Below are 14474 nucleotides of genomic sequence, written 5' to 3'. Positions count from 1 at the left end.
AATGAAAGCAAGTAAAAACATTTACTTCAGAAGTCACTGCACATCAATGATTAACAATTAACAGCTGAAGTGACTTTACTTCACATGCTTTCGAGTAACACTTTGAAACTAGAGATTCAACCGCCCTTCAGGTTCCAAAAATAAATAAATAAAATAACTGGCATTATCAAAAATAAAAAAAGCAAAACAAAAGGCATTGATGCATTAACTTTATGAACAAAACACCTTGCAAAGTTTAGGCTTCACCAAAAGAGTGTGAGCATTTAGCTTTTGTTTTCAAATGAGGTACTAGATTGTTTCGATACAAACATTATTTCAATAACTGAGGATCACTCAATGACGAGGACTTCCAATTAAGTGAGCCCAAAGGGCTTGGCAACGGTAGGTGGAAGAATATGTGCATACAGGAGCATATTAAACGCCAAAGACACCGGAATTTAGATTAAAAGTGGCATGAAGACTTACTGACAATCATTTTCCTCTACAGTGTGGAATGGATCATGTGTATGGTGCAAATGTTCAAATTGTGTCATATAAACACGTCTAAATATTCATACTCTTTGGTCTATCAAATTAACCCAACACTATGATCACAGAGCAATAAGTTAATGTTGCATAACAAAATACATTGATAGAATAATACACCCCTCTTGATTAACGTACAGTGCCCTATGCTCAAATTAGATTTCTAATTTAGATTAGTATTGAACAACAGCACTACCCAGAGTACACGGGCATAAATCCACAGAATCAGTAAACGTCAGTGTATAAATATAGCTTGAGATGGAACTGTTCCATTACTGGATTCACAACAATGTTCTATTAAGCCAAACATTTGCGCGATCAGAAAAGTGTACAATCTATCAGAACAAACCTCATAGTCTGGCCCTCCAAAGTGGGCTTTCTTCTTCAGCTCAGACAAAGCTCCTTTGTAGGCTTCTTCTATTCTTCGTCTCTTTTCTACCTCCTGTAATAAACACAGGCAGCTGGATGAGGGCAGGCCGTTAATATATTACGGTCATTCATGTTGAGTGTGATGTATAAGCAGACCCACTTAAAAGTAGCAAATGAAAATGAACATTTGGACCACTGTCTTCAAACACAGAAGGGATCTACAGTGTGTTTTAGGACTAGTTAATTTTTCACTCCAATACACACTAATAAAAAAATAAATTAAAAAAAAAAAAAAAAAAAAAAAAAGAAGACTTCTCTCAAATGAAAAAGCGGAAGATTAATAATAATAATAATAATAATAATAATAATAATAATAATAATAAAATATATTTAGGCTAGAGGAAGCACCACCTTTATGAACAGAGCATAAAAAACAAGGACGTCACGTCTGAGGCTCATGATCTACAATACTGTGGAGTTAGTTAGCAGTCTTTGCACGTGAAATGGACAAAAAAGAAAATTTATGATTGCAATAGGCAATCCAAACTTGAGCAATTTTCGTGAAGCAATATGAAATTTCAACCAAGAGGCAGAATCAGAACTGGGTGTTGATTGGTCAGAATTTGAATAGATTCTGACCACTCGGCATCAATATAGAGGTCGCTTGTCACTCAAATTATCACTTATGTATGATGAGAATGAGTACAGAGAAGACCATGTGCAATTATCCAATATGCTCCTCGAAAATTTAAGCATGTACTTTTTACTTAAGGTGCTTAAGAACGTAGGTTGGGAAAAGGACTGCTCCCAAGTACAGATCTGAAAACAACTGAAGTGGAAAGAAACTTAAGCTCCAACACCAGAGGAAAAGGGTGATTAAAAACATTTAATCTGCTAAAAGCAAATAAGACAATCACCAGAGCATGCCTTTACTCAGGAAGGAGCGGCACTCAAATTTATTGCATGCAACCAATAGTGAGAACCCAAGTACCATCACTGACTATCTACTGAAGATAAAAACTACCCTGCTTTCTGAATGTCAAAAGATTGACTCCAAAAATGAGCTGTTAAAGACATTCCATATTTCTTCTGTAATGCTAAGGATCTCTAACCTGTCCTTTTACAAATACAATAAAGATAGCTGTAAGTCTTACTTTGGGATGTGAAAACAACTGCTGATTATAGAGACTAAACTGCTGTTTAATAAACAATTGTGCTGGTGTACACGTGATATGTTGCTCATATGTCAGAGAACTGAAGAGCAATCTGATTTCTTGTGTAAATTCTTATTTCTCATTAACTAAAGCAAAACATAATTTTAATCCGACACATTTAAATAATAATGCACTCTGGAGGGCAAATGAATGCAAATTTCTCACTATCCAAAGCACTGCATTATTGGATTGTTCTTTTACAATAGTACAGCCATCTGGTAGACAATGCTCAATCATACACATTTCAGTGCAATATTCCAAAAAGGGCCACAATTGCATATATAATGTGTGCATAATATCTAAGCATGATTTCTGAGTATTTCAGAATTGCACCCATTCTCCCACTGGCAAAAATCTGACAGCTTTACTGTGTGACATTCTTTAATTTTAGTCTAGGTGTACACATAATTCTGCATCTTGATTGGGCTCCCGTGTGTAGTTTCTTTATATCTTGATTATCTATTTAGGTATCAGCTGCTTACTATTTTCAGTTCCATAACCTCCTTGTTCTAATTTTGACACAGCGCCAATTCTAAAATATTTCAGGAGGTTGGAATTCCCTTATTTCCATTCGGATTATGAAGTGCAATGTGATGACTCCAATCATTGAGGTTTATAGCTTTTATATGTTCTAAAAGGATAACTGGTGCTCCCAACATATCTTAAGTTTCACAGACGCTTCAGTAAATAGATTAAAAAGGTACTGACATACATTTGTCATTTTATTTTGCATTTCATCATCAATTCTGTATTCTATTTTATTTAGTCCATATTTACATGCCTTGCAGATTCTGCATCTCCAAAATCCCAATTTTATTGTGACTATCCTGTTTTCTGAATCCTTCAGAACATGGCCCAGAAATAGGCTTTGTAGGGCCAATGGGACTACGGACTATGCCTACGTGCCCCCACCTGGCAAACCTACTGAGCAGTACTTGAGCCAGATGCGTGTCAGGTAACATTAAGATGCATAACGTATCACAGAGATAATTAGCAGAATACAAAGCCTCTTTCATATTGGAAAAGCACACTCAAGAACAGTAGAAAACAATGGATATATTAAAAGATTTATTTTAAAATCAAAATCCTATTGTAGTGCACACAGTATGCATCATAACTATAATAAAGAGAAACAATACCAACTGCAATGTGTACGAGTACAGTGAACAGCAGAAAATGTTGCAACATATTTGCTGTTTAACTTTCAACCCCAGCCTCATATCTTTGGCCTACTAAGCTAAACTCAGCACCAAAAAGAAAAGCCTGATTACAGTTTCAAATATGGTACATAGTCCCATAACTTCTCTGAATAATTAAGTTGAAGTTCAATATAGTATAGCCCGCTATTCTCATCTACATGGGAAGGCAGGCTGATCAGCCCAGCAAGTGACGGCTAAATGTGCATTCCGTCAGCCTTCAACAGAAGTAGCTGATGGAATCCTGTATGGCCTGTTTTGTCTCAGTCTTCTGACATTAAGCTCTTTTCCCTAGCCCTTCACATTCTGTTTCTATCGTATTTATCATTATCTAGTCATTGTTGAATCTTTCAGAATAAACAATTGGCAGAAACAGGCCTGTTACCTTTTAACTCTTATTTTATGAAACTGTGCTCTTTGAGTTATAAATGAGAAATGAAATTAGCACTTCCATGAAATTGTTCATACCTGAATGACAATTATTTAGGAGCAGAGAACACAATTTAGATCAAATACTATGATTAGACATATGAGCTGACTTGATTTTCAAGATGCAATGAAAAATTATATTGAACATGCATTTTATATTTGCCATTCACACAAAAAAATTAACATGTAACCTACAAGAGGAATACTTAGAAGAGACGAAGCCTGATAATTTTAACAATGCAATTTGTTTCCACTCGGACTGAAAAGACCCTTCAGGATTATACTTCCAATAGACCAAGCCTTGAGAATAGCTTTGGAATGCTGATCGACCAAAGTATTTCCAATATTAGGGCCAATGTGCATCATCTGCTATATCCGTTGGTATATTTGGTCAATTAAATTTGTTTTAATTCTTTGTTTTAAGCGCTGATCAACTACGTTTTGAAATCTTCTAATATTTGTTTTTGATATTGTTTTAGTCAATGAGAGATCTTTCCTTTGCTTTGCTTTCCCATATGCTTTCTCAATCACTTGTTTTGGATATGCCAGATTAAGAAAGCAGATTACCTGAGCTGTAAAATATATTTTTCCCAGATCAGAATCAGCGCATCGATTTCCCTTTATTCTTAACATCTTTTAATTTTTCATCTGTTGCATAGTCAACTATAGCCAAGTACTCTATTTTTGTTTTGCTAATCTGGTTGGTAAGGCAAATGTTAAATTAATTCTTATTAAAGCTTTCAAAATTTTGAAAGAAATGTAAGCTTTTTCATCAAGGATTACAAATAAATCAATAAGCCACAGCACAATTCAAGATATCACTCAGATCCTTCTACCCAGGGAAACAACTTTTTACCAGCCCATGGTTAGGTTCACACAGAGCTGCGGGCAATAGGGGTGCCTATGGCTGTTCATTTCCAAATGGTAAGATGTTATTCATCAAACCAATTTTAATAATCTTTATTAAAACAATCAAATGTTTAATTTGAGTGATTTTATTAGGTTTCAAGAAATAGCTACATGCTTTTGTTTGAAAATCAAACGGAATGGATGCCTACAAGTGAAATCCATTGCCTTAATTGGACTCCTATTTGAATACTTGTGACTTAATTTGTATCATCTGTTTTTAAAGCTTTTTGTCCTCCATAATTTCTTTTCTATCACATGCTGATTTCTTAAATGTATCAATATCCTTTTGGACCATTTTGTAGAAAACATCTATTTTGTTTTCAGCAAGGAATATAGGAAATGCCTTTGATTAACTTTTTAGTCCATTATTAACCTTCTATCATCATGCTATCCAAGGGAAAATCAAATGATGAGTTCTAGGTTAACACCCTTTTTTTTCATGTCTTCCTGTCCACCAATAGCTGTCATTATATGCAAGTCTTCCACTATCGGATTTGTTTTTTAGCTTGCAGTGATAGAAGACTGTGTTGCTCTTTTCTTGTTAGTTGCTCTTGTTGGTCAACATTTATTCCATCACAGGATGTGATTCCATCATGCCATATCCATTTTGATCCGGTCTTTGAACTATTTCGGCCTTTCTTTGCCTCCCACTGGTTTGTGGTTTAGAACCAAGTGCCTATTTTTGTTGAAAAGTTACCATTATTTGACCCAGCTGTCTCAGGCTTCCATTTCCCAATGAACGCAAGTCAGAACTGCCTGCAGGCTCATTTTCTTCCTTGAGTTTATCTAAGGTTCTTTTGTTTTAGTAAATCAAGTTTTGCCAATATGCAGTTTTTTTTATTTCATGGTTTTCTTGATCTCTTTGAAACCTATGCATTTATGTACTCATGTTTTGTTATCAGTCTTCCGTTGCCTTAGGCACTTCATTTATCTCTTCTTCATTCTGTACTTGCTTCAATTCTTTTCAGAATGTATTTTTCTAATTATTTTGGTATAATTTATAATTAATTCTGTTACCCTTTTCAAGCATGCCTTTATCTTTTCCTTATTTCAGAAGCAATGCTGAAGTCATGCCACTGGGGTTTGGCATAAAGAATATTCTCAGCCCAAGCGGTACCATCCCAAAGCCAGGCAATTACTTGGTGAGCTTTTACTGTGGGTGGGTGGGAAACCACCCATCCCTTTTTTGTTGAGGAAGGGTAAATCCTCTTATAATAACCAATTTGTTAGTAAAGTGCTTCTCCTTACTCATATATTATTTGTGATTTGATGTAAACCCATACATTAATTTTGGAATTACTAAAGAAAAAAAGACTAATTTATATGTAGAAACATGGAGGGGCTGAATTGGACAGATCTCAAAATGAAATCTGATTGGCTGACACCATTTCAACCAGGAAGTTGTGGCAGCCATCTTGTGACTGACTAATCCCAAGTAAATCACAAAAAATCCCAAAAGAGGGCAGGGTAGAAATACCGTGGCACTCTAGGTTTGGTGGTGGGGTCCCAGAGGGACCCCGATGGGGGCCAAATCTGGGGCGGCCCCGGGGGACAGAGGCTACACAATATGTCAGAGCCATGGGGTTTCCAGGCTTGAAATCTGCTCGGGCAGGAGGGACTGAGTGTCCCCTTCCCCATTTACAAAATGAGCAGGCACCAGTAGATGGGGTTCCTGGCTGAAATCAGCACAGAAACAGGGACTGCATGTCCCCCTCCCCATTCACAATATGGCTGGGCCCCAGGAGATTTAATACTTAGGTCCAAAATTGGCCTATTGGGGGAGGGACACCCTCCCCAGTTAGCTGCCTTTTAGGGACATTGGCCTGCAGCTATCCCTCTGTCACGCACGGTGTAGTGTTGGCTGCATGCAGCCAACCACGCACTGACAAAAGGCCATGCGTGGCAGTTGCTAAATTAACGTTTGGTAACTAAATATTATTTTACGATAAAAAATAAAAGAAGAAATAAAAAAAGAAATAAAAAAAGAAATTCACAGGGGGGAAAAAAAAAAAAGTTACAGCAGCGTTCAAGTTAGGAAACCATTTTTAAAAAAAATAACTTTTAGAAATTCACTAAATGGGCACAGGAGCGTTCGAGTGAAGTTCAGATTTTAAACACAAAACCATAGAAATTCAGCAGTTGTAGTTATTGATGAGGAAAACTACATGCGGCGGCATGAGTTATGGTTACCCTAGGGCACATGTTATCGTTTCTTGAGATAAGTGTAATTATAACTGCTGGATTTCTATGGTTTTGTGTGTGTAAAATCTAAACCTAACTAGAACATTCCTATAGCCTTGGATGATGAAGGGTTATACCCTGAAACCGGTCCCAGGAGGCTTGAATCCTGTCCAAGGAGGACCTGGCTTGGCAGTTCGGGCTGGACTGCTCCCATTGGGAGCAGGGTCAACACTGATTTGCATATAGCTGGGTCCGAACTGGGGTGACGTGGGAAGCAAAACAACAATGGATTAAATCCAGATCTGTGACTGTGGTGAGCGTTTCAAAAGTTTCAACACTCTGTCCATCATTTTATTTTGTGATATTGACTGATAAAGGTTGACCTCCAGGTCTTGTTCACATACGTTGGTCCCTTTTTCCTTTCCTTCTTTATACTCTAAAAGGGAAGTATTCCATTTCATCAATTACTGCATTGTTGTGAATGTGGTCATTATTTTAATTTGTGCTGCAGTAGCATGATCGTACAAAGTTAAGAATAAAAAGATGTAGATTTTCATGTATGTCATGAGGGAGTCAGACTTTTATAGTAATTTTTATTTATTTACAGATTATTGAAAGTAATTTTCAAATTGATTGACATTTCTTCTGAAAATCATAGTCCTCACTTGTGGGTAATATGTTACCATTCTTTCTGATCATGCCTCGTATTACTGTCCATATGATTCTTTGAAATATTTCACTATAATATTTGAGTCTATCACCCTTTGGTAGTCCATCAGCACAGTAATTAACTTTTCCTTGAAAGTAATAGGATCTATCAATTGTGAAAAGAGATAATTTCTTTCCTTGGTTATGCATTTTGTTTTTACTCTAGACGAATATAGAATTATTTGTCGTAAATAAGGCCTTAAGGGCGGACTTTTCCAAGTTTAATTATATATTTTGAGCACAGTCAATTTTCTCATGCACTCTCCTCCATGTTCCAATTTTTTATTTTATCAACTGCATAAAGGTTTATTGGTCTTAAGTCACTCCTGCAAACTTCATCACACTAGTCATACTGCATATTTCATCATTTTGTATCATTGCTAGAAGTCTGTCCTTTTGATTGTTTTAAAATGTTGAAACAGTATTTTCTTCAGATTGCATGCAGTACCTTTTATATATTTAACACCATAGGGACACGAAAAACATATGGAACAAAGTTGCTGTGTCAATTCGGATGCCCTCTTTAGGTAGATTAAGCGTTCGACCTTGTGCATACTTCTTATTTCTTAAAGCGATTTCATTTGTTGGTTGCAGTGTCCTTTAAAAATTCTTGCTCACTAGTGGTCAGTTCTGCCTTTTTCTCCATTCTTTTTCTGTTACAGAGAAGTGGCCAACTACTGTATTATTCCACTTTGGTTTCTTTATCTGTTGCTGTGATGGGCTATTTGTTAATTCTTGGCTGCTCCCCTTTCACTGTGGATGTTTAAGGCTGGTAGCTGCCTGCATTTTATTATAGCATTCCATTCCTCCCATATTGCTGACTTTTGTTTATGACTGATTCCAGTGCTGTCCTCGTTTACCTCTGGCTCCTAAAGTAAGCTTATTTTACAATAGAAATACCCAGTGTTTTAGCTCACTGCTCACGACAGCAACATTATGCCCCTTTCTGGTAGAATGCAGCTAAGCCTACAAGCAATGAACTTGCTTAGCCTCGCATCTCGAGGCTTTTGCTCCAGGGCCACTCCATGCCAGCACTCAACATCGCACACAGGGCATAGGTTCTCGTTTATTGGGGCCATAAATCTTCTCAGGCTGCTCTGCTGGTTGAAATGTGAAGCAAGAATGCTTACAAGACTTTTCAGTCTGTTAAAATAAAAATAAAATACTTTTCCAGCCTTATTTTCCAATTTCTGTTCAGATGTTTACACAACGGGAGGTGCTGCAGTCATCTTGTCTCTCCTCAAGGGCTTCTGATTGCTGATGCTCTATCGGCCTTTTACAGCACCGTTTTTTGCAAATTTAGCAAAACGCTACATACTTTTAATAAATTGATTCTGCATCAGTACGTTACAAGTTATATTTATGGTGCCTTGTTGCTAGCTGGCACTGCACGTTGTTCTGTTTTTTTATTCCTAAGCCCAGATTGATTTTAGTATTAAACACACACTTCACCTAAAGCATTGTTTTGACATCGGATTGATATGATTGATGTGCTATAAAATATATGTGCTTTACTGGCCATTCAGTAATAGCAGTGGCAGAAGTACTATCCCAACTTACTTTTCACTCATTTCGACTTGCTTTACTGGCCCTTGTCAAACTCCACTCCAAACCACATACATCCAATACACACCGCAAAATTCCACATCATGCTATATAATTTAATGCCACGTCACAAATCCCCTTCATGCCATTCCACAACACATACCACTCCACATAATTACACTCTGACAATCCCACTCAGCATAATACCACCACACACAATACCACATAACTCCTATCCACACAGTTCCAATACACATCTCCACTAAACGCCGCACAATTCAAAGCCAAACAATTCCACTCCAACCACACAACTGCAATGCACACAATTCATCATTACACATAGTTCCAATCCAAGCCACGCCACGTAAATCCATACCAAACAACATAATTACACTCCAGCGCTATTAAATGTCAACGCTCCGAATAGCAAGGTTGCATACTCTTTAATCCACTGCCAGATACTCGGTGCCCCCTTAGCTCTCTTTTATGGGTTTCATCTTTCTTCGTTTGTGAGGTTTCCATCTTTCACTTCCTTAGTCTTTCCCCTTTGTGTTTTTTCTCCTCTTGCTTGCAGAAAATGTCTTCCCACTGGGAACCACCGGATCAAATTAAGAACTTGGTGCTGCCCCTCAATCGCCAGGTCTGTGCATCTCCAGTGTCTTAAGGTCTCATTCTGGTGAGTTGGGGTGTGGGTTCATTTGTGGTTATGTACATCCCACCATTCAATGTCTTTTTAAGCTTTCACGGCTGGAACTTTTGTTTTACAGCTGAGTGTAGTTTGTGTTTTAAGGGCCTTGTCTGTGATAGTATTGTTGTTTATCAAAGTGCTCTTATGTAATGTCTTGCATATCACTGATAAACCAATAAATAAATCTTAAAAACAATATACATATATATATATATATATATATATATTAATATATGTTAATAATATATGCTTGTACTTAAGATAAAGCCACCCTGTTTTTTTTTTGTTTTTTTTTTAAACACCTCATGCTGTCTATCTTTTCCACTTTTAAAAGCAAATACAGAAGACAGGAAACACAATGTTTTCTGACTGTACTTATCTGTAAAAAATGGAAAACTGGGAAAATATATATATATATATATATATATATATATATATGGAAAATGTCACTTACCCAGTGTACATCTGTTCGTGGCATGAGACGCTGCAGATTCACATGCTGTGCATATCCCGCCATCTAGTGTTGGGCTCGGAGTGTTACAAGTTATTTTTCTTCAAAGAAGTCTTTGAGTCACGAGATCGAGGGACTCCTCCCCTTTCGGCTCCATTGCGCATGGGCATCGACTCCATCTTAGATTGTTTTCCCCGCAGAGGGTGAGGTAGGAGTTGTGTATATAGTAATAGTGCCCATGCAATGGAGTAAGTATGTATGTACATAATGTGATTAAAAGTGATGTATTTACAAATGTACAGGTTTTTTTTTTTTATCAACTTATAACGGCTACAGGCTCCCGGGGAGGTGGGAGGGCGCATGTGAATCTGCAACGTCTCATGCCACGAACAGATGTACACTGGGTAAGTGACATTTTCCGTTCGATGGCATGTGTAGCTGCAGATACACATGCTGTGCATAGACTAGTAAGCAGTTATCTCCCCAAAAGCGGTGGTTTAGCCTGTAGGAGTTGAAGTTGTTTGAAATAATGTTCTTAATACCGCTTTTCCTACTGTGGCTTGTTGTGTTGTCAACACATCCACGCAGTAATGTTTAGTGAATGTATGAGGCGTAGACCATGTGGCTGCCTTACAGATGTCTGTCATTGGTATATTTCCTAGAAAGGCCATGGTGGCTCCTTTCTTTCTAGTGGAGTGTGCCTTTGATGTAATAGGCAAGTTCTCTCTTTGCTTTTATATAACAGGTTTGAATACACTTAACTATCCATCTGGCAATGCCTTGTTTGGATATTGGATTTCCTGCATGAGGTTTTTGGAAAGCTACAAACAATTGTTTTGCAAATTTGTTTGGTTCTATCAATGTAATACATAAGTGCTCTTTTTATGTCTAATGTATGTAATGCTCTTTCAGCTACAGAGTCTGGTTCTGGAAAGAACACTGGGAGTTCCACTGTTTGATTTAAGTGGAACGGTGATATGACTTTTGGCAAAAATTTGGGATGTGTGTGTAGAACCACTTTATGTTTGTGTATTTGTATAAAGGGTTCTTGTATGGTAAAGGCTTGTATTTCACTTACTCTTCTGAGAGATGTGATAGCTATTAGGAAGGCTACTTTCCAGGTTAGGTATTGTATCTCACAAGAGTGCATGGGTTCAAATGGTGGGCCCATGAGTCGTGTTAATACAATATTGAGGTTCCACGAAGGAACTGGTGGTGTTCTTGGTGGAATAATTCTTTTTAGACCTTCCATAAATGCTTTTATGACTGGGATACTGAATAGTGAAGTTGAATGTGTAATTTGCAGATAGGCTGAAATTGCTGTGAGATGTATTTTAATGGATGAGAAAGCTAACTTAGACTTTTGTAAGTGTAGTAAGTAGCTTACAATGTTTTTCGCGGATGCGTGTAATGGTTGAATTTGATTATTATGACAGTAATAAACAAATCTTTTCCATTTATTGCGTAGCAATGTCTTGTAGTAGGTTTTCTAGCCTGTTTGATGACCTCCATGCATTCTTGTGTAAGGTCAAGATGTCCGAATTCTAAGACTTCAGGAGCCAGATTGCTAGATTGAGCAATGCTGGATTCGGGTGTCTGATCTGTTTGTGTTCAGTTAACAGATCTGGTTTGTTTGGCAGTTTGATATGAGGCACTACCGAAAGGTCTAGTAGTGTTGTGTACCAAGGTTGTCGTGCCCAAGTTGGTGCTATTAGTATTAGTTTGAGTTTGTTTTGACTCAATTTGTTTACAAGATACGGAAGGAGTGGGAGAGGGGGAAAAGCGTAAGCAAATATCCCTGACCAACTCATCCATAACGCATTGCCCTTGGAGTGAGGCTGTGGGTACCTGGATGCGAAGTTTTGGCATTTCGCGTTTTCTTTTGTTGCGAATAGGTCTATTTGTGGTGTTCCCCAGTTCTGGAAGTAGGTTTGTAGTATCCGAGGATGAATTTCCCATTCGTGGATCTGTTGGTGATCCCGACTGAGATTGTCGGCTAATTGGTTTTGCATTCCTGGTATGTATTGCGCTATTAGGCGAATGTAATTGTGAATCGCCCAAGGCCAAATCTTTTGTGCTAAGAGACACAACTGTGTTGAGTGTGTCCCTCCCGGTTTGTTTAGGTAATACATTGTTGTCATGTTGTCTGTTTTGACAAGAATGTGTTTGTGGGCTATTAGTGGTTGAAATGCTTTCAACGCTAGAAACACTGCTAGTAGTTCTAACTGATTTATATGAAGTTGTTTCTGCTGAGTGTCCCATTGTCCCTGGATGCTGTGTTGGTTGAGGTGTGCTCCCCACCCTACCATGGAAGCATCTGTTGTGATCACGTATTGAGGCACTTGGTCTTGGAAAGGCCGTCCTTGGTTTAAATTTATAGGATTCCACCATTGAAGCGAGGTGTATGTTTGCCGGTCTATCAACACTAGATCTTGAAGTTGACCCTGTGCTTGTTACCATTGTGTTGCTAGGCACTGTTGTAAGGGCCGCATGTGTAATCTTGCGTTTGGGACAATGGCTATGCATGAGGACATCATGCCTAGTAGTTTCATCATTAATTTTACCTGAAACCTTCGGTTTGGGTGCATGCTTTGTATTACGTTTTGGAATGCGTGTACCCTTTGTGGACTTGGAGTGGCAATCCCTTTTTTTGTGTTGATTGTTGCTCCTAAGTATTGTTGAATTTGACAAGGCTGTAAGTGTGACTTTTGGTAGTTTAGTGAGAACCCTAGTTTGTGAAGGGTTTCTATGACGTATTTTGTGTGTTGAAGATACTGTTCCTGCGTGTTGGTCTTGATTAACCAATCGTCTAGATACGGGAATACGTGTATGTGCTGTCTTCTGATATGGGCTGCTACTACTGCAAGGCATTTTGTAAATACCCTTGGTGCTGTTGTTATCCCGAATAGTAACACTTTGAATTGGTAATGTACTCTTTGGATTACAAACCTGAAGTATTTTCTGTGTGAAGGATGTATGGGTATATGGAAGTACGCATCCTTGAGATCTAATGTTGACATGTAGTCCTGTTTGAGCAGGGGGATTACGTCTTGAAGTGTCACCATGTGAAAGTGATCTGATTTGATGTAAAGATTTAGTGTTCTGAGATCTAAGATGGGTCTTAGAGACTTGTCCTTTTTGGGTATCAGGAAATACAGGGAATAAACACCTGTTCCTTTCTGATGGTTGGGTACCAGTTCTATTGCATCTTTTTGCAACAACGCTTGGACTTCTAGTTGTAATAGATCCAACTGCTGTTTGGACATGTTGTGTGTTCTTGGAGGCACATTTGGTGGTAATTGTAGGAATTCTATGCAATAACCATGTTGGATAATGGCTAGGACCCAAGAGTCTGTTATTTCCTCCCAGTTTTGGTAAAAATCTGTGAGTCTTCCCCCCCCACTGGTGTTGTGTTGGGGATTTGTGACACTGAAGTCACTGTTTATTTTGAGGGGTCTTTGGGCTTTGGAACTTTCCTCTAGTTTTAGGGAACTGTCCCCCTCTGTATTGTCCCCGAAAACCTCAGCTTTGATACTGGCCCTGGTATGTGGGTCTGGTTTGTGAGGTTGAGGGTTCTGTACTTTGGGCCCGAAACCCCCCTCTAAATTGTGTCTTCCTAAATGTGCCTCTGCTCTGTGGGGAGTAGAGCGCGCCCATGGCCTTGGCCGTATCAGTGTCCTTTTTTAGCTTCTCTATAACTGTGTCCACCTCCGGCCCAAACAACTGCTGTCCATTAAAAGGCATGTTAAGCACAGCCTGTTGGATTTCGTGCTTAAATCCGGAGGTGCGTAGCCATGCATGTCTCCGAATAGTGACCTCTGTATTCACAGTTCTTGCGGCTGTGTCCGCTGCATCCATTGCCGATCGTATCTGGTTGTTCGAGATACTTTGGCCCTCTTCCACCACTTGTTGTGTACGTTTTTGAAACTCCTTGGGCAGATGTTCTATAAAGTGCTGCATTTCATCCCAATGAGCCCGGTCATATCTTGACAATAAAGCCTGGGAATTGGCAATGCGCCATTGATTGGCAGCAACTCTTTTCCCCGCTGCATCAAACTTTCGACTTTTTGTTGGGTGGTGGTGCATCTCCAGAGATGTGTGAATTAGCCCTTTTACGTGCTGCGCCTACTACTACTGAGTCAGGTGTCAGTTGTTGTGTGATGTATACAGGGTCTGTACGGGGAGGCTTGTACTTTTTCTCCACCCTAGGTGTGATGGCTCTGCCTTTGACGGGTTCTTGAAATACTTGTTTCGCGTGT

At 38.6% G+C, this 14474-nt stretch overlaps 1 protein-coding gene across 1 annotated transcript in view; it reads right to left on the bottom strand.

The window, feature by feature from the left end:
• CERT1 (ceramide transporter 1) overlaps positions 1-14474 on the bottom strand; it is a 592287-nt gene that overhangs the window by 238781 nt on the left and 339032 nt on the right. Inside the window, exon 8 of the mRNA XM_069223744.1 lies at positions 875-967. Coding sequence (XP_069079845.1) covers positions 875-967 — 93 coding nt within the window. The remainder of the gene's footprint in view (positions 1-874; positions 968-14474) is intronic.

The sequence above is a fragment of the Pleurodeles waltl genome, chromosome 1_1 (assembly GCF_031143425.1).
Source record: "Pleurodeles waltl isolate 20211129_DDA chromosome 1_1, aPleWal1.hap1.20221129, whole genome shotgun sequence".
NCBI lineage: Eukaryota > Metazoa > Chordata > Amphibia > Caudata > Salamandridae > Pleurodeles > Pleurodeles waltl.
The sequence above is the reverse complement of the archived record's forward strand: the minus strand, read 5'-3'. Positions and strand labels throughout refer to the sequence as shown.